Raw genomic sequence first — 27,290 nt, 5'->3', positions numbered from 1 at the left:
AGGCCAGTCAAAAGTAATGGGCACTTCGTCCATATTAATTATTTGCCTTCTTTTTCAAATTTTGTTCTTTAATTTTCTTAGATGTGTACTCCAAAAAAGCTATCTTTTTTCGAAGTCAGTCCACTGAAAGCTTTTGTCCAGCTGTTGTTTTGGTCCGGACGGATAATTTCTTTTGATTCCTAAACCTGAAACACCAATTAGGTCCTCTAACAAAATTTTTAATGCCTATTTGTTGAGCAGTTATCTTTGCTTGAAGGTGAATTCTAACTGTTGATACTGATAATCCACTTTCGCTCTGCTCTATTGTCCATTTATCTAAATTGTCTTCCAAAACAGACCAGGCTATGACACCAGTTCGACGAGGTCTTTTATTCGTAGGCATTTTCTCTAATTCTTCTTGTTCAAACTTCAACTGCCAAATGCATCGCTCGTCAAATTGAAATTCTTTAGTCGCAGCGCGATTTCGAAATTTGATGGCTTTCTTTACTGCCAAAAGCTTAAAAGCAGCTGTATAACTTTTTCTTCGAGTAGGAGCCATAACAAAATTAAGCGCCAATGATAAGGCAAACAAAAAGCAAGCTACAAAGCAGTAAAAATGTGTATGAATGAACACAGCACTTGGCAAGTAATTGTAGCTGTTATCAGTAAAGCAAAAAGTCATAGGAAAAGTGGGAAAAACCATGAAGTTTTAGGAGGAAGTACATGCATTACATTGTCTTTACAAAGACCGCCACCTACCTTAGGGGAGTTTGGACCCATTGCACTGCCTTAGCGCAATCGCAGGTTAGAATATTGCAGTGAATTCGTACCACCTCACTTCTGCATTACTTATGATCTGAAATAGCGAACTTTTAAGGACAGAAAAAAATAAAATCCCCCCTCAGATACGCCACCAACCTAAAATTTAAACTTTTAAACATGTATAAGCTGCGGCTTATCTACCCGAAATTATGGTACACTGGCAGGAAAAATTGAAAGAACAAATATGAAAAGTTGTTAATTCTGTTATTAAATAAAGTTGGTTGGTAGCTCAGGGTCAGCACAATTGGGCAGTACAATGGGATTCATCTTTGCTACACATAAGTATGCAAGTTTTTATGCCTATTCTTTTAGCATGCATGGATTTCCTTCTGGTGTGCATGTTCTATCCACTAACTGTATGTCTTCTGCTAGTCATCAGAATTGAATTGCAATATCTTAAATTTATTAAAAATAGCTAATTTATATTTTGTAAAACTATCATTTATATGTTTAAGCATTTCTCAAAAAATATTTTTGCAGCATTTTGATTTTATCTGTTTTTACAGGAATTAATTCCTTTGATTCTGTGTGCAATAGCTTTGCATCCTGATCCAAAACAAAGAGACAAATTATTAAACATACTCTTTAACCTCATTAAAAGGCCTGATGAAGAACAAAGGTATTTTCAGATATGTTATAATAAGAATTCTTATGTGCGTTGTTTCAGTAGATAAGTGTGCCTAGTGAAATTTGGTTAGTGACTGTGCTGAAGGATTGCATGATTCAAAATTAGGCTTCTAAAAGTTTTAAAGAAAATGAATATGTATTATTAATTGATTAATGCATATTAATACATATTGGGAAATGCATAGAATACTTTATGTTCTATAATTTTATAGACAAATGATTCTGACAGGACTTGTAGCCATTGCACAGCACTTAGGACCATCAAGAGTTGAAGCTGAGCTTCTTCCACAGTGCTGGGAACAGGTAATTGTGCTTTTAAGATTGAAAATGTTCTCTTTTCATTATTTTTTTAATTTCTTACTTAAAACAGGTATTACAATTTTATATCTTCTTGTATTTTTTTTTAGTATATATTACTACAGTTTTATTTAACCCCTTAATAATGCATCAACACATATTCAGAAAGTGGCCTTTCTTTATTCTTTATTTTAATTTAAAACTTTAGAACAGATATATTCTATTATATTCATATTTGAAAAAAATAAGTGTTGGAACTATTTACTCAGTTGTCCAGAAATTATTTAGTTTGGTTTATCTGAGTTAATTCACTCATGTGCATTTAGAGGTTAATGTTTTTGGAATGATTCATTCTAGTTTGTTTTTACATATTGCTAAAGCAGTCAGAATATCTCTTAGCAACCATGTTGCAAATTCAGGCATTTTGAAATCAAAAGAGGCTCAAAACACTTGTTTAAAAATTCTTAGTAATCTTCCTAAGGTTGCCAAATTTATTATCTGTTCTAAAATACAAGTTTCTGTTGCAAGTTGCTGTAAACTAGTTGCAATGTTTCAAACTCAGCATCTGAAAAGTGATACACATAAATGAATTATTTACACATGTTATTCCCATAAATTTGAGATTAATTAAAAAGACAATAGAATATATATTGAAAAGTTAGTTTTTCTGAAACAAAGTTTTCGGATTCGTGATCCATAATTAGTATAAAGTGAATTGTGCAAAAAATGGTAGGTAAGTTCAGTAATGAAATAAATGAGGTTTTTATTAGTCAATGTATGTCATAAATATAATGCATACAGAGGCTGTTCACACATTTTTTAGATGATGTATATTGTATTCACAAAATTAAATTACATAAAATTCTTGTGTTTTAAATGTTCTATTTGACATCCCTTATTCTGAACTATTTTTCGACACTGCAATTTCCAGGATAATAATGCCTTTTGAAGTGGCAGAAGAGGTATTCTATCCCATTCCTTCCGAACAGCTTTCCAGAGTTCTGTTAGGGTTTGGGGACAACATTTGGATAATGCAGTTTTTAAAAGTCCGAAAGCACAAAAATCCATAGGTGACACATCGGGAGATTTAGTAGGGATATCAGTGAAGGGTATGGCCTTGATACCAGAATTTTACAGTGGATTTTGATGTGTGACTGCTAGCTTTGTCCTGATGGAGTCTCACAGATGATGATGACACTGTGGGTAAAGCAATGGTATTTCATTCAGAAAAATTGGTGATAAAATATGTTTCTGATAGTATTTGGAGTTAATCTTGACATTTTTTTGCACTCTCTTTATTTTTAACTTGTCATTATAAGAAAATCCAACAACAATCATGAATCCCTTAGACAAACTTTCTTTCGATTCTTTGAACCATGTACTTGAATTTTTTCCTCCCCTTTTATGATAATAAATGGCTCTTTTTTTGTTACAATCATTTAAATACACCCATGCTTCATCTATTGTGACAATTGTTTTCCATTTTTCTTTGTTTCTCATATAGAATTCTGCAGCGTGTCCTGTGTTGAGCGATATGCTTTGGAAGAAGACGATGCACATTGCATTTTTTCGCTTTCTTAAGATTTAAATCAACGTTTATCATTTTATTTACAGTGGACACCCAGCCCTTTAAAGATTTTGCAACTGTCCTTTGATTAGGGGGGGTTTCTTTTAACATTAAACAACGCACCTTTGCAATAGTCGAAGATGTTCGTTTTTTCCTTCGATACTTGTTTGGAATTTTTGTCCCACTTGAGTCTCCCTTTTGACGTTTTTTTGCTGTCTTGTTGATGATATTACCTATCGACGCTTTAGATATCACAAAACCATGATTCTCACATCGTTTTTGGATAACGGAGTATGCATATTTCTCTTCGGAAAGAGCGTAAATGTAGCCTTCGAACCACTGCTTTGTTAAATTCGCCATTTTTAATAAAAACAAAACTTTCAAGCCACAGATGATAATTTTGACTTTTGAAAACATAGTACAATTGCAATTACTTCTTTTGCAGCAAACGATTTTTTATTACCGCTTACCAAAATAGTCTAAAAATTGTGCGAACAGTCTCTGTATTTGGTTAATAATATGTTTGTATATTTATGTTAAAACATTTCTTTTAAAGTTTGACTGCTAAATTTTTGAAAAATTGATATGTTTATATAAAAAAATGAATGTGAATAACTAGCATTCGTGAATTAAGCACTCGCAGATTAACAGAGTTCTTCTGCATTTTATGTTGGTAGTAGAAACTATATCAGAAACTTTATTATCAAATAAAATAAACTGGCATTTTATAAGATTCATTACCAATTTATAAAACTTATATCAAAATTTATAAATTTTTATATTATCTAAATTGTAATAATCAGTGATTTTAACTTGGAACAATACAATTTGATGTATTGTTATCTTTAATAGATCACTCATCGCTATGTGGAGAGAAGATTATTGGTTGCTGAGTCTTGCGGTGTTTTAGCTCCATATGTTATGGTATGACCAAGATTTGCATGTAATTTTTATTTTAAATACCTCAATTTACGTGCTATTAAATTGATTATAAAAAAAGGAAATGTTTATTGGTAGATAGCATTAATGCAAAAAATGTATTAACACATTGATTTAGATATTCACCATGAGTTATCTCATTTTTGTAGAATAGCTTTTCGGTGCCCACTGTAAGTTACTATATTGAAATGCATGGAAATTTTGTGGGCTGGGTGTCTGTTATAGGTCCATTAGTAATAAGAAGGCATCACAAAAATGATTTCACAAGTACAAGATTTTCAGAATATAAGAAATGACACAAAGCAACACTGTAAGAGGGAATTTTAATCAGGATATGCTTTAAAACATTGTTCAATGCATGATGGATGTTTCTGTTCATATGCTAGACAAAAATATTGTGTTTCTCAGCATCTTATTTGGGTGATGCAAACATGAACCATATTAATAGCAGGCCATTCTGTTGGCTATGATTTTAATATTTTGTACAATAAGTTGAACACAACATAGATGCCCAGACTAAATTTCTTCAAAATGTGCTTGGCAGTCAATGTGTTATTTTCGCAAACTTCCACAATGAATTTAAATTGGAGGATTATCTGAGGTTTGCATTATTATGTATTTTGTTCTTTCAGTAATTTCAAATCAAACTTTCATTTCTCACTTTTGTGGAGCAATTGATAACAGCAGAGATGAAGCTGTACACTCCGACGTTAATTTACCCCTCACCCCCGCTAACAGGAATTGGACTTGATCCAAAAACAAGGAGAAACATTCTCTCCTTGTATGACTCGTTCTCGCATTATGCAATGGACAGTAAACAACGCTTGTAATCATTGCTAGATATTTTTTCCTTCTAATACCTAATAAATATGTTATTTTGTGTATGCTAATAATAATGATTGTGTTCCTTACATCTGCAGCATGGATTACGCTGTATCAAGGTAAGAACTTTAATTCTGTTTTATTCATCTGCTCGTCTCTAATTAGCAAAGTTGCAATAGTAAACAAATGAACCACACATACCTTCAACATTAGATTACAAGACCGAGCGCATGTTTACTTCAACTAAACGCATAAAATATATTGAGATAAGCTATCAAGAATAAAAAATACAAACAGAAAAGATACTTTGCCATAAATTACCGCTGGATAATCCGAAAAAGGAGAAGCCAAGCCTTTCTTCAAAAGCAAAACAAAACTGCATAGTTGTGTACTGCGCATTCAAAAAACAGAAGCAGAAATAACTACTAGCTGCGAAAATAAATATTCGATCATGATGAAACTAAATAATAACAACTATCAAGTATGGAAACACAAACTTGAAATGATCCTGGAAAAAGAAAATTTATGGAATTTAATCGCACATGACACACCAAAAGAAATAAACGCCAAATGGACAAAACAGAATGAACAAGCACAAGCTACCATTAGTTTACTCATAGAAGACAACCAAATCGTACACATAAGAAATAAAATGGCAGCCAAAGAGATATGGAATGAAAGAAAGAATCTTTCCAGTAAACTTTACCTTCTCAGAAAGCTGTATATGTTAAAAGCAGAAAATGAATATAAGCTCGAAGAACACATCAACAAAATGCTCGAAATCGTAGATGAACTGCGAGGAATCGGTGAAGAAATAAAGGACAGTCACATTGCAGCGCTCTTACTTAAGCGGCTTACCAAAAAGCTACAAAAATCTTATTACAGCTTTCGAAGCATGTCCAGAAGAACTAATGTTGGAATACGTAAAAACGAAACTCATCGACGAATGCCTGAGAAGAGAAGGCAATCAAACAGAAGAAACAACTGCCTTCAAAATGAATTTTAACACAAAATTGAGGCATTTCAATCAACGAAGATTAGGACACTTGGAAAAAGAATGCAGAATCTTAAATAACTACAAAGAAAAAGACAAAAGCAAAAGTAACTCATTTTTCAAGAATGAAAAGCAAGCGAATAAAGAAAATTATGGAAATAAACAGAAAACAAAACTTGCTGTAAACGAGGATGCACACAAAGTTGAAAACAAAAATAAGAATCTTGAAAAGACTGAGAATTACACATTCAAAGTCACCAGAGAAAGAAAATTTCAAAACTCAATCTGGTCAAATGACTCATATGACCAATAGCATAAACTTTTTCACTAAATTGGATGGAAGCAAAATCGAGCAAATAACAATTGCTAACGGTGCTCAGATGAAGTCCGAAGGTATCGGAGAAGGATACTTATACTGTACAGACGACAAAGACAACGAAATAGAAGTAAGACTCGTGGATGTTCTGTACATTCCTGACCTAGAAGGAGGATTGATATCCGTACGAAAAATTACAAAGAAAGGATTTACAGTCGAATTTGAAGAAGATATTTGCGGAATAAAGAAGAAAAATAAAACCATAGGAATTGCTAAAGCAGAAGGAAATTTGTATACCATAATTGAATCGTGAAGAAAGAATAGCCAAAATTGCAGCTGCGGAAAGAAGTAAAAATAGCATAGATCTTTGGCATAGAAGACTAGGACACAGAAATTATGAAGCTATCAGGAGGCTAAAGAATGATGTAAGGATTGACGGAGAAGCCAAACAGGAAAAAGAATGCGAATGCTGTATCAGAAGCAAAATGACTGAATTGCCGTATCCCAAGTTCAACAACTATAGAGCAAAATCATTTCTGGACTTGATACATTCAGATATTTATGGACCAATCGGTACTACATCACTAGCAGGAAAGAAATATTTCATAACATTCATCGACGATCATTCGAGATACACAATGATCTATCTGCTAGCTACAAAAGATGAAGCTATCTTCAAATTAAAACAACATGTAACCATGACAAAGAACAAATTTGGAAAGAAGCCAAAAGTCTTAAGAACAGACAATGGAGGAGAATATACAAACAAAGAGATTGAACAATGTCTAAAGGAAGAGGGAATTGATCATCAAACCTCCGTAGCATATTCACCGCAGCAGAATGGTAGAGCAGAAAGAAAAAATCAATACTTAATGGAAATGACAAGATACCTGCTACTCGATTCAGGACTCAAAAGAGAATTTTGGGATGAAGTCGTAATGACAGCCACCTATCTACAAAACAGGCTACCATCAAGATCAGTTGAAAAACACAGTACGAGCTCTGGAATAATAAGAAGTCAAATTTAATTTTAGTCAGAGTTTTCGGCAGCACAGCCTATTGTCTAGTTCCAAAGTAGAAAAGAAGTAAAGAACGAAGAGGCAGACAAAAGAGCAGAAGAAGGAATTCTTGTTGGATAAAGTGACCGTACTAAAGGCTATAGAATTTACATGCCACATAGAAACAACATTGTGATCAGAAGAAGCATAATATTCGACGAAAACAAAAAAGAAGTAATACCTTGTCAATTAAAATGATCAGAATGAGGAAATAGAATGGCCTTTTAAAGAAAATAAATTGACAGAGCCATGTTCAAATGCTACAGCAGAGGAAGGAATTGAAACAGAAGAAGTTCCCCTATTACCAAGAAGATCCCATAGAACGATTAAAGGAATCCTACCAAACAGATTCTCATACATAGCTAAGAATGAAGAAATCAAAGTTCCTAAAGACTGGGAAGAACTGCAAACTTTTCCTACCAAAGAAAAGGAACTGTGGTTAAAATCCACAGAAGAAGAAATGGAAGCACTGAAAAGAAGCAAAACGTAGGAACTAGTTGATCTTCCAAAAGAAAAAAAAGGAATTGGAAACAAACAAAGTCTGTAAACTAATTAAAAGTATCTACGGACTAAAACAGGCTGCTAGAAACTGGAATCACAAGATATCCTACACAAACAAGGATATGTTCAAGGAAAGGCTGATCCATGTTCCTTCACACTAATCGAGAAAAATGCAAGAACTTGCATAATCGTATATGTTGATGACATATTAGTCGCGAGTGACAAGCGTGAATCAATTCAAGAAGTTGAAAAAATTTTCAAAGAACATTTCGACATTCGAAATCTTGGAGAAGTATCTACATATGTAGGAATCGAAATCGAACGAGAAAAAGATGTGATGAAGCTTTAAACTTCATCAAGCTAACAAGATTAGGAGTATGATCGAAAAATTTGACAGAAAGTCACCAAGGAAACTAAGCTATACACCCATGACTATGAATTTTATGAAGAACCAAAACAACCAGGATGATGTTTTTCCCAATAATCGGAAATATAGGGAAGCAGTGAGAGCTCATTTATATTTAGCAACAGCATCAAGACCTGACATAGCGAATTCTGTTGAAATACTTGGCAGAAAAGTAGAAAATCCATCAACATCAGAATGGAACGGTATAATTAAAATCATACGATATCTAAGAGCTACAATTAATTACAAATTACATCTAAAATCTAATGGTGCATGAGTCATCAAAGCTTACAGTGATGCTGATTGGGCAGGCGATACCTCTGACAGAAAATCCCCATCCGGATATATTTTTCAAATAGGAAACAGTACGGTATCATGGACAAGCAAGAAACAAAATTGTGTCGCCTTATCTTTGACAGAAACCGACTTCGCTCTAGCTTTAACTTTGCAGAAGCTACAATAGATTAGACAACTGGTGGAAGATTTAAGCTTCACTCAACAGGAAGCTAACATTGTATTCGAGGAAAATATATCATGCATAAATATTTCCAGAAAAAAAAAAAAAAAAAAAAAAGGAAGCAGGTACACCAAACACATCAATGTAAAATATCACTACGTATATGATCTACAAAATCAAGGAATTGTTAAACTACAGCACTGCAACAGAAAAATGATGTATGCAGACATGTTCACGAAACCCTTGTCCAGACAACAGCTGGAATTTTTGTTAAAAGGAATTGGCCTTACTTTGGACGGAACAGCTCATCGAGTGGGAGATTTAGGAGCAATTGATAATGACAGCGATGAAGCTGTACACTCAGACGTTAATTTCCCCCTAACCCCTGCTAACAAGAATTGACTTGATTCAAAAACAAGGGGAAACATTCTCTCCTTGTATGACTCATTCTCGCGTTATGCAATGGAAAATAAACAATGCTTGTAATCATCGCTAGGTATTTTTTCCTTCTAATACCTAATAAATATGTTATTTTGTGTGTGCTTATAATAATGATGGTGTTCCTTACATCTGCAGCATGGATTACACTTTATCAAGGTAAGAACTTTAATTCTGTTTTATTCATCTGCTCGTCTCGAATTAGTGAAGTTGCAATAGTAAACAAATGAACCACGCATACCTTCAACAACTATCACGTAGAGATTTTCTGCAATTCTTTAAAACAAACTAATCTTTTTATACTTATTATACAGAAAAGTAATTCTAATATGTCTGGTAGATTAATTGCATATGTACCTCACAGTTTAATTGCCAAATATGTATCGTTTTGAGCTATCAGTTTGTTTATATTTCAGAATGATCATTTCAAATAACTTAAAGAAATTAACAATTTATCATAAAATTTTAAGACAAGTATGGAGCTGCATTCTTGCTAATACTTTATAATACTGCTAATACTAAATAATGCTTGTCAAAATTAAGATTTTAACCATAAACTGGTACTTAAGCATTACCAAAACTTCCTTAGTACAAGCTGCCAAATTTTCAGAATGTGCTAAGCACTGGCAAATATATGCATGACCATTCTTCCAGCAACCATGCTGATAACAATCCTTCAGTCAAGCAACACCGCCATATTTGTATGCATTCTTGTTTGTTGCATTCAAAGTTCCAACAGTTTTTATAAACAAATTTTGGTATTTTTTGCCTTAGTTTTAAAATATGAGCTTGTGGAATTTGCTGGCAATAGGAGAAACTAGGGTAAATTTTCTACAGGAATTTTTATGGAATTTTGCTGAAAATTTTTTAAAGGTAACGACAAGGAAATTCATTTCCTAGATAGTTGCTATTGCCAAGGACTGCATGAAGCCGAGTCTTCTCAGTTCTTAGAGGTTTTTTAAGTGAAATAATATCGCTGTGTATTTTAGAAGAATAATAGCACAAAAAAATTTGAAGAAGAATGTACATTTTTTATTTTTTTAATGTATCATATAATCCTTATTTAATAATATATATTTTAAATTGCTAAACTATGTTTTCTTTTCATATTTTGATAATGTTTACCAGTTTACTATAAATATCAATAGTTTGTGAATCTTGCTTGAAAAAAAGGGAAGTTGCATAAACCACCAACTTGCACCTATTAAGTAACTTTTACCTTTTCATCTGTAAAAAATCACTGAGGTGGTTGGGTTAATATACAAGTACCCATAAAATTATAACTTCCAGGAAGATAATTACCAGATTTCTTTCTGACTTCTTTTTTAACCAGTTTAAATTTGTAGCTTGTAATCAACATTATGCATATTCATAGCATTGCCTGCGATTACAGTAGCAGACTAGCCAACTCTCCCGATTTAGGCGGGAGACTCCCGATTTTCGACCACTCTCCCGCCAACCCGATTTACAATATATTTCTCCCGACTTTTTCTTATTCTTAAAATTTCTCACGATTTTTATGGAACTTGGCTTAATACTTTGTTATATGAACAAAAAAAGTTATTTTGGACGTCCGAAGCAAATGAATTTTCTCTGGATTATATCTAAAACAAAACCTTGCGAATTAGATAACTTCTGTTTTGTGAGTGAGAGCATATACATATTCAGAAACGTCCTTCTCCAGTTCTCCAATGGGCATCGTGCTCAACTGCGTATCATCTGGCATATATTAGCCAATGAGGACAAAGCAAGCTGTTATTTGGATGTTCTTTAGTTATTTCAGTCATTTTGTCCTGAGTTGTGTGAGTACACGTGCCTTTGGGAAATAGTTTTAGAAATTATCATCTTTTGTTATGTCTGCGAGAAAGGTGAAATACTCGTTTACGTTTCAAAAATCGTACACAGTTGACTTTCCTTCCATTATTTCCTCAAGGAAATGTAATAAATTTGCGATGTGTACCGCCTGTCGTTGCGATTTTTCGATTTCGCATGGTGGAAGGGCGGATGGTCTCAAACATGTGCGTACACAAAAACACAAGGGCAACATGAGCTGTTTTGGAAAAAAAAAAAAAAAAAGAAAAAGAAAAATTAAATTTTTCTTCAGAAACAAAAAACCAAAAAGTTATTAATGCAGAATGTCTGTTCTCTGCCTTTTTACTGGAGCACAACCAGCCACTGAATGCATCGGATCACGCTGCAGCTTTATTTAGAAAAATGTTTCCTGATAGTGAAATTGCTAAGAAATGAAGCAAGTGCAAAGTGCAAGAACCAAAAGAGGTGCAATTGTTAAAGAAATGGATTTGAAAAATAAATCTTCAGTTATTGATCGCATTAAAACAGCTCTGTTCTGCCTCTCTACGGATGGAAGCAATAATACCGATTCAAAACTGTATCCAATTGTTTCTTTTTTTAATCCAGAGTCTTCAGAAATTGAGTGCAGTTTACTTTCTGTCCCCACTTTGGAAGGACATTTGACAGGCTTTAATATAGCACAGCTAATTATTAAAACTTTAAAAGAAAATGCAGTCCCTCTGGATAATTGCTTAGCACTAAGTGCCGATAATGCACCAGTATTGGTAGGCTTGAAGACTGGTGTTGCAGGCATCTTCAGAAAGAAAAATTCAGATTTGCAGATTATGAGGTGCACCTGTCACCTCTTAAATTTAGCAGCTGAAAAAGGAGTAGCATCTTTATCAATAAATGTGGATGAACACATTGTTGATATTTATTATAATCTTGAAAGGAGTTCTAAAAAGGAGGAAAAATTGAAACAGGTCCAACAGCTGCATAATATCAGTTTACAATTAGAAAACTTGGATGAAGTTATAAAATCAGCTAGGATTGACACCCAGTGGAGTTTAATTGGAAAACTGAAAGATGCTGATGGAATTTTAAAATATAGAGAACTGTCTAGAATTATGTTGGCCATCTTGACAGTTCCCCATAGTGATGCAGAGTGTGAGAGGATTTTCAGTGTTGTTGCGAAAACGAGGACTAAATTTAGATCTAATATTAGTGATTACACATTAGAAAACTTTTATTAGTGAAAGCAGGCCTATGTGGCAATTGCTATGAACAAAATTATGAAGTTTCTTTCTTAAAGAAAGCAAAATCTGCCACTGTTTTGTACAAAAACTGATTAAAGGTTTTGTTTTGTTTTCTTAAACGATGCAAGTAATAAAAATGTTTTTTATGTGTAAGGCATTTTTGTGTTGCCTCCATTTAAGAATTAGTTAAAGTTAATTCATTATTAAAAACTATATTTTCCTTATTTAAAAAAGTCTTTTTAACATTGTGAAAAATCTCCCGATTTCTTAAAAAAATCTCCTGATTTTTTAGTGTCGTAGGTTGGCAAGTATGCAGTAGCTATGTTAAAATATGATGAAAAATTAATCAGGGGTGTTTGTGCTCCGGGGATTTTGAACTTCGATACCCAGAAATTCCGGGGATCGTCGTTCAAAAGGAAGTAGGAATAATAATGAATTACCGTATTTATGCGAATCTAATGCGCATCCCCATTTTAAAACTTTAAATAATAAAAAAATTGTTTGTCGGCGAATGTAATGCGCATCAATGATATGAGGAATTTAATGAATCTTATTTTATACAACAATGGATTTGTATATAAACTATCAATTAATGGTATGATAATTTTATTTAAATTTAGATACCATATTTTATACAACAATGGATTTATACATAAAGTAGCAGAACATAGAATTAACCTATTAGTGGGCTATTGTCATGTGAAACAACCATTGTTAATTAGCACTACCGTATATACGGTACCTATCGTAAAATATGAACATGAAATAAATCGTAACATTTCTATCTAGCTAACAGTTTCTACAATCAGTGATTAATAGTAAACGTCTTTATTCACTAATGTTTTCATCACTGGAATCCTCGCAGCTCTCTTCGTCAGAAGCAGATTCATTTCTTCTTTCCTCATCATCGTCATCCTCGGCGTTCCAGAGCACGTCATCGTCACTGCCATTCAATGAATTTGAAATGCAGCATTTCTTGAAAGATTTCACAATCATTGGTGCTTCGATGCTTTTCCAGGCAGCAGAAACCCAGTGTGCAACAATGTGCAGTGCAGCACACTTAATTTTTCCTGTCGGGGTCAATACATGGTTTGGCTCACAAAACCATTTTTCGTACTCCGCCTGAACATACCCCTTAAAAGTTTATTTATACTAACGTCCAGGGGTTGTAACACAGACGTCATCCCTCCAGGAATGATAACAAGATCACTGCTTAGACTGTGCATCTTCTTTTTTACGTCGTCGGTGAGATGACCACGAAATGCGTCCAGACAAAGCATTGATGGTGGATTAGAGAGCCCACCGGGACGGCGTTTCCATACATTTCGGAGCCAATCAAGCATTAATGATTCCGTCATCCACCCCTTCTCTTGGTTTCGAATCAGGACATCATCTGGGAACAGCTTTTCATTCTTAGGGGTTTTAGGGCATGTTTTCCGTTTGAAGATTAAAAAAGGGGGAAGTTTGCACCCGTCTGCTGTTATTGCCAGCATCACTGTTATGCGTTGTTTTTCACATCCCGAAGTTTTGATGATAACTTCCTTAGTCCCCTTCTCCGTAATGGTGTAGTTACGAGGCATGTCAAACCAAATTGCCGTCTCGTCCGCGTTGTCAATTTGCCCCATTGAAAAATTCTTTTCCTTCCGAAGTGTGATGACATACCGCTGAAATGTTAGTAGTTTTCGCTCAAAATCTGCAGGAAGCTTTTGGCATATTGTTGTACGGCGTCTTAGAGATAAACCCATCCGCTTCATAAACCGATCCACCGCTAGCCTTAAACTCTTGTTTCGGTATTCCAAGAACTTCAGCCTTCTCTTCTGCCTTATTTCTTATGGTGTCACTAGTCACAGGTTGTATATTCTTCCTCCTTTCACGTACAAATTCCAAAACATTTTCTTCAATTTTAGGGTGTCTTCCTTTGCGAGGTCCAGTGAATTTCTTTCTACTAGTTTTAGTTGCAAACAGTGCCGATTTCTGTTGCCGCCACAAGCGAACATTGCTCTCAGCTACGTTGAACTCTCTCCCTGCCTTTCTATTGCCATTTTTTTTTCAGCATAAAGAATTACTTTACGTTTGAAAGTAGTGTCATATGACATTCTTCTCTGTTTGCCCTCCATTTCGTGACTACGTACTCTGCAGTTTGTATCCTCTATGCAATAATGTGTCAAAGATAAATGTAACGGTAAATGTAGTCGAGAAATTTGGTTGACGTCATCGGCGAACTTTGCACTCGAATCTAATGCGCCATCGAATTTAATGCGCACCCCAATTTTGAATACTACATTTGGCCAAAAACGATGCGCATTAGATTCGCGTAAATACGGTATTTATTTTGATCTGGGTAATTTTGCTTGCTTTGAAAGCAGAAAACGCAAGGTCAGTATGTGTGGTGAAAACTTTTCTTTCTCCAAAGGCAGTGATAACATGTGAAAAGGGGGGAAAACTTCTTTTTTGTTCTTTCCTTATTGCGAGTTATGACTCATTCCCCCGGTTCTCGGACATTCTCTTCTGGATTCTTTTCGGCAAATAGGCGCAGCAGAAAAAAAAGGGAGAGACTTCGTTCGACCAGATGTGCGATCATGTGACTCTGGGTTCAAAGGTCTTATCTCTCCTGGCGTGGCGCCAATAAGTAGAGAAGGGGGATTTTTTGCTGTTTTAGCTATTTGTCATTGATCGCTTCTCAACTTTTTTTTCTCCGCTGTGTAAAATTTTTGTTTCATTTATTGATGCACGTGTAAATTTTTCGTTTCGTTTATTGAAATATTTTTTTATTTATGTACGCAAGAGAATTTCACTATGAAATATCTCGATATAAATAGTGATATTATACAATTAGAAGAAGGTGTCCGGAATGCATTTAAGTGGAATTGGATTGAACGGAGAGATAGTAATGGGGATACCATCGGCACATGGTGCAAGAAAATTAATGTTGCTGGACAAGCATATTGTGTTTTTTGTAACTCACTGCTGAAGTATGGTGGGGAAGGATTCAAGGCTTTCACAAATCATTCTAAAACTGTGACACACATAAAATATTCAAAGTGCATTAGACATTCAATAACTTTTAAGTAATTATGCTAATTCAAAAAATACTGATGACTTACTGGAGACTGATGCTCGGCCATTGGATATAGTGACAAGAAAAGCACGCCAAGAGGTATTAATAACTTCGTTTATCGCCGAAAATTCTCTTTCTTTCAATGTAGCTCCCAATTTAATTGAACTCTGCAAACAGTTGAGCCGCGATCAGACGGCACTAAACTTGTTGGAAATGTCCAGGACTACTGCATGTTATAAGATGAAATATGGGCTCGCAAAAACTATTAAGGAAAATATCATTAAAACTTTAAAGGAGACTCCATTTTCTCTAAATTTGGATGAAAGTACTAGCAATGCTCAAGAAAGTATACTGGCAATATTCGTGCAGTTTTATGACAACAATCAAAATGAAGTTGTAGTTCATCATTTTGCATCTCTAAAGATGGAATCTTGCAATTCAGAAGCTGTTTTTCAGAAGCAGTTGTTAATACTATTGAAGATAATATTTCATGGGCAAGCTTAATAAGTGTATTAATGGACTCACGTAACACCATGCATGGAAAAAAAAAAAGGGTGTTGAAACCAGACTACGATCAAACAAAGCACCCCACTTATTAGATATTGATGGTGACACATGTCACACAGCTAATAACTGTGCAAAAAATTTGCTTCATGTTTTGATAGATACTTAGAAGATTTGTTTGATGACATCTATTTTGATATGAAAAGCTGCAGTAAAAGAGAATTTTTTTTCAAAATCTGTGAATCCCTTGCCATTAAAAAACTTAAGCACTTGAAGAGACCAGACCATAGGTGGGTGTACATTTTATGTGTTTTAGAAAGAATCAAAGATTTGTGGGATGCTCTTATTGCATTTTATTTTCAGTACTTGGATAAAACTGATAAAGGGGATTATTTTTCTTGTGTTGAAACTGTATACAATAAAAGAAATATTTCTGCAGCTCAGAAAAAAATTGTTGAAGGGGTGTATAACTTTATTGCATATGGCATTATATTCAGCAGTATTACCAGAGTTCAACACATATATTAAATTATTTGAAACAAAAAAACCAATGCTTCATTTAATACATTCCAGTATTTATAAATTGATGGCAAAATTTTTCTCTTTTTTATGAAGCCAGAAAATATAGAGTGCTCATCTTATAATGATTTATTAAAGGTTGATGTCACAAATCCAGAATTCCATCTACCTATCAAAGTAATATTTACTGGTGCAGAAGCTTCCACTCTCCTGAAGAAATTATCAAAAAATCATCCAATAGCAAAAGAATTCCAAATTCCTCTGATGAAAGCTTATACTAATACAGCACAGCATATGAAACAGAAATTACCCCTTAAAAATTCATATCTAATTAGTTTTACAGCATTAGATCCAGAGCTAAGAGGTAAAACCAGTACAATATTAGCTTTTGAAAAATTATCATCTTTTATGTCCCATATTTTTAGTGATAATGAAAAGTCAAAAGTAGAAGCTGAAATAAGGTTATACCAGAGTGATATTGATTTCACCAAAGAAATGCTCAACACATCTGATGAAAGTGGAAATCAAGTCAAGTGTACAATTGATAAATATTGGTCTAAAGTTTTTAATTTAAAAGATGATTTCACAAATGATTATAAGTATCCTACACTGGCTAAATTGGTCAAAGCCTGCCTTAGCTGCTTCCATGGCCCATTAGTGGAAAGTGCATTCAACTTAATGGATACACTTGTCACTGACTATAGAACCTCTCTTAAGATTGATTCCTTAGATGGAGTGCAGACTATTAAATATGATTTAATGGCTTCTAAAGAAACCTCATGTGAAAAGTATGGCTAAAAAAATCCAATGACTGATCCAATTCACAAAGATTTCTTACTGAATATGAACAGAAGTTGGAAAACATGTCAAGAGGACTTAAAAACATGTATTTCAGATGAGTCACCTATAAAAGTCTCTGAAAAACCTTCTACATTAGCAGAAAAGCAAACTGCTTGTACCTCTGCATGTGCAGTTCTCGAGGAAATTTCTTCAACTGTAAATGAGGAAAATAAAAGTCAACCTTCCTCCAATTATGAAGTTCACCACAAAAGAAAGACAATCCCACAAACATCAGAAAATAAAAAAAGCAGCAGAAATTAGATAATTTTTTTTAAAGAATTAATTCAGGTAATTTAAAATATTTACATAAAATGTAGTAGTTTATATGTTTGAAAATTTATGGTTATTAATTTTGCAAAAAAAGTAATTCATTGAACTTTTATAATTAGGTCATTCAATACTTCATAATTGTAATTTTTCATTTCTCTCCCCCCCCCCTTCTCGAAACTTCAAAATGTCGGTAGTAAGTCCGTAAAAGTTTCAGGGGATTTTTTGGGGTCCCACAAACACCCCTGATTAATAGAATAGAAATATTTTCTGTAAAACTGTAGTGATGCTTTAATGAAAAAATAAACATCACTTAGCACTGGCTTTAAATTAGGCCAGTATCTTGAGATCTCTATCTGTTGAATATTTACCATCTTGATTCTTCATATTTTCCTTTTGTTGTTCCAGACATTCTTTTATCTGATAAAGTGTAAAAGTGCGCTGTCACTCTCTTTCCATTCGACACAAGTCAATATTTAAAATGATTATTTTATAATTTATTTTAGATGTGCTAATTAAGTGGTGCTTCCCAAATATTGAAACAAACGAATATGTGTACGAAAGCAAAAGAATTCAAGCTTTGCAACCCATGTGAATAAATATGCAATTTACTGTAACTTCTGTGTAATGAGTCTTAAAATAAAACTATCCTAATAGGGGGGAAAAGAGTACAAAATAATTATATATAAATAAAATAACTGTATGTTAGATGAGTTAAAAAATAATTATGTGTAAATAAAAAAAATTACAGTGTGAGGCTTTTCACCCTTGATTTCTTTTGGAGCTTTCATATTGTATGAACCGTGATTTCATCTCTGTTTCCTTTAATTTATGCAAAGGAAAAGAAGGAATAGTGAATAGAAGTAACTGCAAACTGATATTTATAAGTAAGTAATAAAGTTCTTGCTTTAAATTGTTCAAAACCCAGATATTTCATTAACAATTTTGTAACAATAAAAGGAAACCAGAATGTAAACAAGAAATATATTTACTCATTCTGTTGCAACAACTATTACAGTTTAGACTTGAAGATATGTTGACTATTGCTGTACTTTTTTCATTCGTCCATGATGGAGAAAATATTATGAACGTTCTTAAGCAATATTTTCTACTTAAATTTACTACTTAATTAATATTAGAAAATAAGATAATATGCAAAATTGTGCCATCAAAATTTTTCTTCCAAGCCTTTCATGGTTCATTACTTGTACTTTGGGAATCATTGTTAGAGAATGTTGTATCTGGTGCATAAAATAAATTATGTTTTATTTATGGAAATTTTTTCCCCCTGCTTTAGAGTGGAATCCGTAGTTCCCTTCTTCTTTCTATGTTGCAACAAATGCTTCAAGAAGATAAAGATGATTTAGTCAGGGAAACCGTCGTAAAAAATTTAGCTTTGCTTCTTTTGTATGTGTATGATATGGATAAGTTTCCTAAAGTAAGTGGAGTTCATGTATTATAATATTCTTTTTCTCATAACAAATTTCTTTAAGAGCATTGTTGTTTATCATTCTCTAATCTTTGTTGTTGTACTTGCTGTTGAAGTGGTGGCTGTTTTTAAAATGAAGAAGACTTGATTAACACAATATTTAAAAAGAAGTATTAATTCTTTTAAGAATTAAAAGTATCAGGGCTGTAATTATGTATGAAATACTATACACCGTGAAGATGACATCCGTCCTAGTTCTTGCCGTACAGATTTGAACGTCATTTCTGCGGAAATCAGTTACATTGGCATACAAGGCCTGTTGTTCAGTACATATTATTTTCTTTTGTTACAAGATATTTTGAATAGCACAGTATTACATATGAACACTCTTATAACATAAATCAATACTATATATAAGTGGAATTATATTGTATGTATACACCTATATATGCATTTGGCAGTGCATTAAATGAATACTACAATTGGTGTATAAATAAGTCAAATGTGATACATTTAAGTGATGACAATCAATGTGGAAGGAATATTTTTACACTACAGAAATATATAGACATTTTGCAACATTGTTATTGGTATTTCATGTATTAGGTTGGCATATTTACTATATTGGAATGAACACTTATATTACGAAAGTTAGATAACTGTATGAACAATGTATTACACCGGATGAGTACAAATATTTGTATATGTCAAGAAGTTGATTCGATGGAACAAAGATTTTTATAACAAAAAAGTTAAATAACTAAATATATGTTAAAAAAAAATATATATATAAATATATATATATGTGTGTGTTACCGTGAAAGACCGAAATTGGAGAATGTCGACTTTCACCGGAGAACGTCAACATTCACCAAATACGTCGGAGAAAGATCGAATATTGCATTACATTCTTTTACATTCGGACCCTCACCGGTGTATGTCGACAATCACAGATATGCTCTGGTGTAGGTCGAAAAGAGAGGTCATAAAGTGTTATAATAGTTTAAGTTGTTGCAATAAATAAGATTTGAATCACATAATTTAGTAAGTTTTTTATTACTATTATTTTATTTTCTCATTTAGAACGTACTGTATAATTAAGTAAGTTTTTAACTTCTATTATTTTCCTTTCTCATTTTGAATGTACTGTGTGTTTTAAGTTCTTATTTTAAGTCCCAAGTGTGTTTTTTTTGCAACTGAATTACGGAGAAGAAAATATAATATTCTTATATGTTCAATGTTCACCATTAGTGCATGGTGAATGTCAACATTTACCGTCCTAGTTCTTGCCGTACAGATAAGGGCCTAGTTCTTGCCGTACAGATACTGGTGTAAGTCAGAAATAAGAGTATTTGGAAAATATTTCGGACATACACCAAGCGACTATGTGAATGTTATTCTCCAGATTTCGGTGTTTCACCGTAACATATATATATTAAATACTTATGTTACAGGAGCTGAAACAGTAATTTAGCTATTTGGGGAATGACTTTGATGAGAGCTGTTCCAGGTTACTTCGTTTCTCTATTCTTGCACAAAATGCCGTATTTTTGAAGAAATGCAACACTTTCCTTTTCATCAGTGGCGAACTACTGTTACAGTTCATTATGACAGAAATAAATGTACTAAATGCAAAAAGAAATACTAATCAGAAAAATGATCACTGAATTTCAAAAGTGCAAATCCATGTGTACCAAAAACACATCTACTGGTGACATGGTACATTGTCTCATAGTTTTTTGGAAATTTCCAGTAGGGCTGCAGATAATCAGAATATACCTTTATTTTTTACATTTAAATTAAGAAAAAATTTTACTTTTGGCAAAATATTACCCCATAATAACAGTGTGTTTGTAATTGCTAACAACCAAATGTTTTCTAGATTAATCTCAAAAACCTGTTTGTGCGTATATATATATTATAAGTAAAGTTGTAAGAACAAAACTAAAAAGACCAATTTAGGTCAAAATTTTGTGTATTGTGCTGCAAAATTAAGGAAATTAGAAGATAAATTTTAGTAAGCTCGCCAAAAAGTTACCAAGAGCTGTGGCTCCAAGAAAACTCCAACATAAGCATATTCAGTATATATATATATATGTAAGAAAAATAAAGAATATGTAAAAGATTAAATCAGCAACGTAAATTTCCTTTCTCAATTCTAAAAATAGTAACCTGTATTTGCGCTGCGTCATTTCTAGAAAAATCTAATTCTGATGATGTAAATGGAACTGAAATCCAAAATTTAACCAATCATAGATTAGCTGTACTTTGTGCACCTATCTTGTTTAAATAGCTAATAACTGCGTAGTTTCTTTCTCGTCTATTCGTCTGCGTGTTGACAGCTTGTCGCTCAGCCTTAGCTAACTATTCGGCATTAATTAACATGTAATTGCATATTTAAAATTCTGGGATGTGCTTAGCACCCCCTAATCTTCTACAGTTATGTATTAAGAAATTGGTCATGGAAGAATAAATGATGTTTAACTATCAGGCTGGTCCTGCTTCTGAAATTTCATCCGATCATCCATTACGCCTTAATGTCCGACAATCTACGCTGCAGTTTTTCCGGCTATGACTAAATTGTTTTCATTTTTCACCAAAGGTACAATTATTACATATATATTTATATGTGTGTAAGATTTAAAAAATTATGTAAATCAAAATTATAACTTGTTAAATTAGCAACAGCTCCTTAATTCTTCATTTTAATTTAAATATTTCTCTTCTGTGTTCTAAAAATAGTAACAACTATTTCTGGAGTGATTCATTTCTAGATAATCATATCATATGACTTTTACTTAATGATGATGACATAACTAACATAGCTAATTTTGAACTTAAGACAAAATCTTTCTTTTTATAAGCTTCCATATTGTTTCTATAATGTTTGCTGCTTCTCTTCTATCAGCTGCCTACCAGCAGCCAAGCGGTAAAGTCGCTGAACACTGGTAGTTCAGTTTGGGGTTTGAATCCCAGTGAACGAGCTTGCTACATGGTAATTTTGATGGTTTTACCCATGCATAATGTACATACAAGCCAGTTTTCTATAGAAAGTCCTCCACAGCACAATCTCTTCTCTTAGATAACTAGCCGAGTATTTCGCCATAATCAAACAAGCCAATCTCTTACCACAGAGCTATGAAAAATGTTAAATGTTTGAAATAGACTTGATTAGAGTGCCAAGTGAATTGTGGTCAAAAATGTCAGTTGAAATAAAAGTGAATATTTAATCTTCCTAAGCTGTGAAGGTACTCTTCATTAAGGATCAACGTCTAGAAAAGGCAGTATTTCTACATCATTTACATCTAAGTCAACAGCAAAATTATGTATATATTATTTTTGTTTTCTGAGTCTGAAATATTTCTACATCATTTCTTCTAAATCTGCAGCAAAATTACATATATATAATTTTTATTACCTCAATCTGAAATATTATATATTCATTTTAAATCTCTAGGCTTGTGAACTTCTCTTTTCATCATTGGAAGATCGAAGTCTAAATGTAATTGAATCAGGTCTTAATGTACTTCTGCCTTCAATTGCGGTCTGGGCCCTAGAATTAGATCTTTTAGAATCTCAACTGTTTCTATCTGTGATGACAGTTTTGGACAACTATTTTAAGGTTTGAAATTTTTAATTATTTTCATGTAACTCATTTCAGATGTCTGAATTTGTGAAAAGCAGCTGATTTAATCATCCTTCTATAGGATATCCATGGGAAAACCTGTACTTTAGAAATTGGTAACCACTGATAATCATGTGAAGAATGTAATTGCTTTCCTTATGTTGTCAAAGTACAGCAAACTCATTTTTTGGCACAGTGCTTATTGCATGGGCTAAACTAATATAATATTATGGGTAAAAACTATATGCTATGCTAGAGAAAATACAAAATAGAATTTTTCACATTAGACAAGTTTATTTATATTTTTAGATGATTTGGATTGTAGTTTGCTGCCCTTCTTTTGGATATCCTGTAGTTCAGTTTATGAAAAATTAACTATTTATTTTTAAAGTATATATGGAAAGAAAGATAAAATTTTTAATTCATATTTTAAATACATTATGTTTCTAATTTTTAGCAGATATTTTGTAATTAGTAAAAAAACTTTTCTTGTGTTTTATAAGCTTTGTTATTAATTATTTGAACTTCAGGTATGTATTATTTTTTTCTTTTTGTGTATCTTTTGAAATTATTCATTTGTTTTTAGCACCATAACTTGATTCCAGGTCTTGAATGATGTACCTCTGCCTGTTGTGGTGGGAACTGTTCAGAATGAAGAGCAGCAATGTATTTTACTTGTTCGGGCTGTATCTATATTATCTCCATTTCTTTTTGTTTCTGTCATAATGTCTGGGCCATATGCTGAAAATCTCCAGGTCACAAGTTGTTCCCCATCTGAGGTGGATGGTAAGAGGACTGTTTTTGTTAGTTTGACTTTTGTATATGTGAAATATATTTTTCTCCCTTTTGTTACCTTTGTTGAACACTTTTGTAACTCTCTTTTGAATGATAAATTAATCCACAAATAATATATGACCAGTAAAATTAATAGAGTTAATAATCTGTAGAGTTAATTAAAAGGTTTAAATTTTCCCTCTCCTTCTTAATTATTCACTTATTGATCACATTATTTAAACTGTCTTTTGTATGAAAAGCTCAAAAACTGTTTATGATGTTGGTTTCTTTCTTGATAAGATTTTAAAATATAATACTGTTGATCAAATGAGCTAGCTTTTTGTTCATTTTGTTTGATTTTTTAATATGAAAAACTGCTTCTATGATTTTGAATTAAATATTATTTATATGTGAGTATTACCTTACTTAATAAACACTTAAATTTGTTGCAGTGGATCGCTTGCCTGTGTATCCAAGTCCTCTAATTGATCCAGCTGTAGTTGTTGGAGATGGGGATAAGCTACTCAGTCTAATTAAATCTTTTGACAAATATATTAGCTCTGAATGGTATAAACCATGGGAAAAGCATGATTGGATCATTAATGAATTGTAAGTGTGACATTTATCAGATAAACCTAAATTATTTTATTTGTGATAATTCTCGATAATTTTTTTAGAGTAAAATATAATACTCTTTTTATTCTATAAATGATGTTTCTTTAGTTGAGCCCTGAATATGTGTAGGAAATTTACAATCTACTAAAACTGCTTCCATGTCTACTCAATGGAAAATAAAGTATTTAAATGGATATAGGAAGTAAAAAATAATATATGTGTAGGTGTAATGAATATGCCTAAATAATAACAGTTTAAATTGTAAATGAGAATAATTTTACAGAAATAAAATTTTAATTTTTTGAAAAGTAAAATTTTTAAGTCGCAGGATGAATCAAAAATTTATCTGTTACAGATTACACACAGCTATTGAATATATATATATAATTCCATTCAAATCCATTACAATATATAATAACTATATGCTCTTTCGCATTGAAATATTAATTTAGAGTGAGCAATTACATAGCACTTTTTTTACTAGCGACTTCTTTAACCTCTTAATCAGGGTTCGTACGGTCCTTAAGAGTCAAGTCTTTAATTTTGGCCAAAATCAGCAGAAGGTCCTTAATTTTAATCATCTGAAATTTCTATCTGTTTTTACGACTGTTATTTTGAGTGTGAATTAGCATTTTGGAGGAATATTTTTGGCGATTCACTGACGTATATATGGTTATCTTTTAAATGGGTTCATGAGTTATAATTTGTTTCTATTTCTAATATAAATGATGGGATACTTGAGTTTCTAAGCAAGAAGTAAAACATAAGCATTTTGAAATTCATTTTTTCTAATAAAGAGCTCTTAACAACTTTTCATTTTTGAAGATGTGAATTCTTTTATTAAACAGTTCTAAATTTGTCGACTTTTCAACATTTCGGCGATTTTAAGATCAGTTTCTATAGAAACTTTTTAATTCCAAGATCCAAGAATTTTTGACGATTTTTTTAAAAAAAATCATAACATTGATAAATTTCATTAAAATAATGGTAATATATTGAAATTATATTTAAAAAATAACATTAAAACATTTTTATTTTTCGCTGTCATATTATAAAGTTGTATTTTGGCAATTTAGTATACAATATTTTGAATCTGAAAAATAAACAAGGTATAATGCTATAAAGCACAATTTATGAAACAGCTCTTAGAAAAAGCAAAATTAGCTATGTAACTAATTAAAAATGTCTTCTTTTTAATTTTTTCATAGTAAGAGTTTTCCCCATGTAATTGTCTCTGAATATTCAAAATTCTCAGAATATGCATCAGTTTTCTCTATAAAATTAATTAATTAAAAAAAGGGGGAGGGGAACTCATCCTTTTTTTTTTTTTTTTTTTCCAAAATATTTATGGCTTTTTGCTGTTACAGAATTGGTAGGGATAATTTTTCTTTAGGATTTTAGACATTGCAGCTTGAAAAGTTTAGAAGGATTTGAAAGATTTATAGACTCATGATTCTAGAAGATTCGAGAAATATGTGACAAAATGAAAAATGTCTCCATGGTATCAACACATAATGGATGTATTTTACTGAAAATTTGCAGTGAATTTCTTACTTTTGGGAGAATGCCTGGAAGAACAATGAAAACATAATATTTCAATGCTTTTACTTCTGGTACTAGAATCTTAACATGTTCGTCTTCCCTTTATTTTCTCTACTTTTCACTAGACACAAGCATGGAAAATATCAAAAATGATTCTAATCTTATCACATGGGCAGGCATTATAGAAAAAAAGATAGAAAGGGAAGGGGGATAATATAGAAAGGGATTTTTTTATTAAATAAGAAATTGAAAACATAGCTGGCACTAAACATTTTCCCACCTGATGCAATCTCTGCAGATCCTAAATTCTGCTGCCCAGTGCCTTTCTAAATTCTGCTTTCAATGCCTGCTCTAAATTCTAAAAGCTTTGCCATTTCTAGATTTTGTTGTTTGGTGTGTCACTAAATTCTAAAAATTCTGCCACATCAGCTCTGTAACTGGCCTTTACTATATATTTCATATTTCTTCTGAATGTTCATATTACTAAACTAAAATTAGCCACTTTTTCTGAACATTCTAAATGCATTTAGTGTTTTTTAGAATAACAGAAATCCTTAATTAAATCCAAAAATTCTAAAAGGAAAAGGAAACATGTTGAAGAAAGAAACTGCGTACCTAAAGAAAATTATTCTTCAAAGATATGTGCAGTTATTATTATGTAAATTACCCAGTTGTTTATGATTTCAGCCTTTACTATAATTTCCCATTTCTATTTCCTCATATGGTAGAGTTACTGAGCCAGATTAAATTAAAATTAAATTGTATAATCTTTGACCACTAGTCCACATTATTAGATTGAATTTGACTGTTCTTGTTTAATTACGTCTCTGTGAGCTGTAATTGATTTTGTTAGCATCAGAACATGCCTTTATGTTCTAAGTTCTTTTTAAATAAGAGGCTTATTTAAACCTTTGTCTGATATTGTAGTTACTTTCAGACATAGCAATAATATGCTTCACGTCTGTCGGGGTTTTGGGACTGTATAACTTTTACCAGATCAAGTAAACCCTCATAGGTACATTTTGGAGAGGTTGACAAGTTAGGAGATAAAGCGCGCAGAAACTAGCGAGAGCATTGGTTTACATATTGAGACAAATCTCTGATTGTTAGAAATATCGATATAAACTAGCCAAAATGTCTGGGAAGGCTTTCAATTAAAATAATGGATAAATATTTGAGTGTTGTTGTTACAAAACATGTTTTGTAGCTTTTAATGTGTAATTATCCTAATATCGTTTAAGAATTAATGTCATAAATTACATGTATTTTAAACTGTGAAATTTTATTAGATTTTGATTTTAATAGGGCTTTTTAACAAATATTGTTAAAAAATAAAATTTAATAGTGGTCATGTAAATCCATAATGACTAAGGTTATCAAACTACCTAATTTAATCATTTGTAACTAACTGCATAGCCTTAAAAATTATCTCTACATATTTAAAGTGAGTTATTGCCTTTCAGTAATATTCACTGTAGTCACAAGATAAAATACAAAAATGTAAAAATTCAAGTAAAACTTATTTTTTGCATCTACTGAGACTTAAAATAATGCAAAATAACTTATCACCTCTGGTGCTTTAATGGCTTATTGGAACCTTAAAGTATATTAACTGGGTTACAACCCCTGAAACTGTACACGAAGCTGTGAGACTAACTGCATCAAACAGAGCCTGACTAACTTTCAACGCTTGCCAACCATGCCTACATCAGGCCTTTCAGGTTTGTTCTAATCAGCAGGTCTCTCTCTAGACAAGCAGCAGCAATGACAGCATTCAGTCTTTTGTTATGAGTCATGCTGATTATGATCTTACTTCTCATTTTAACCTATGCCGTTTGACATGAAAT

General features: G+C 32.4%; 1 protein-coding gene across 3 annotated transcripts in view; it reads left to right on the top strand.

The window, feature by feature from the left end:
- LOC118191816 (RAB11-binding protein RELCH homolog) overlaps window positions 1-27,290 on the top strand; it is a 104,881-nt gene that overhangs the window by 38,405 nt on the left and 39,186 nt on the right. For all 3 annotated transcript variants that reach the window (XM_085821866.1, XM_035362669.2, XM_035362677.2), the window contains 7 exons: window positions 1,308-1,420; window positions 1,641-1,731; window positions 4,145-4,216; window positions 18,756-18,896; window positions 22,345-22,509; window positions 23,118-23,298; window positions 23,739-23,895. In XM_085821866.1, the coding sequence (XP_085677992.1) occupies window positions 1,308-1,420; window positions 1,641-1,731; window positions 4,145-4,216; window positions 18,756-18,896; window positions 22,345-22,509; window positions 23,118-23,298; window positions 23,739-23,895 (920 nt within the window). The remainder of the gene's footprint in view (window positions 1-1,307; window positions 1,421-1,640; window positions 1,732-4,144; window positions 4,217-18,755; window positions 18,897-22,344; window positions 22,510-23,117; window positions 23,299-23,738; window positions 23,896-27,290) is intronic.

The sequence above is a fragment of the Stegodyphus dumicola genome, chromosome 8, assembly GCF_044657685.1.
Source record: "Stegodyphus dumicola isolate Sdum_Otavi_A_Nest chromosome 8, ASM4465768v1".
Classification (NCBI taxonomy): Eukaryota; Metazoa; Arthropoda; class Arachnida; order Araneae; family Eresidae; genus Stegodyphus; species Stegodyphus dumicola.
The sequence above is the reverse complement of the archived record's forward strand: the minus strand, read 5'-3'. Positions and strand labels throughout refer to the sequence as shown.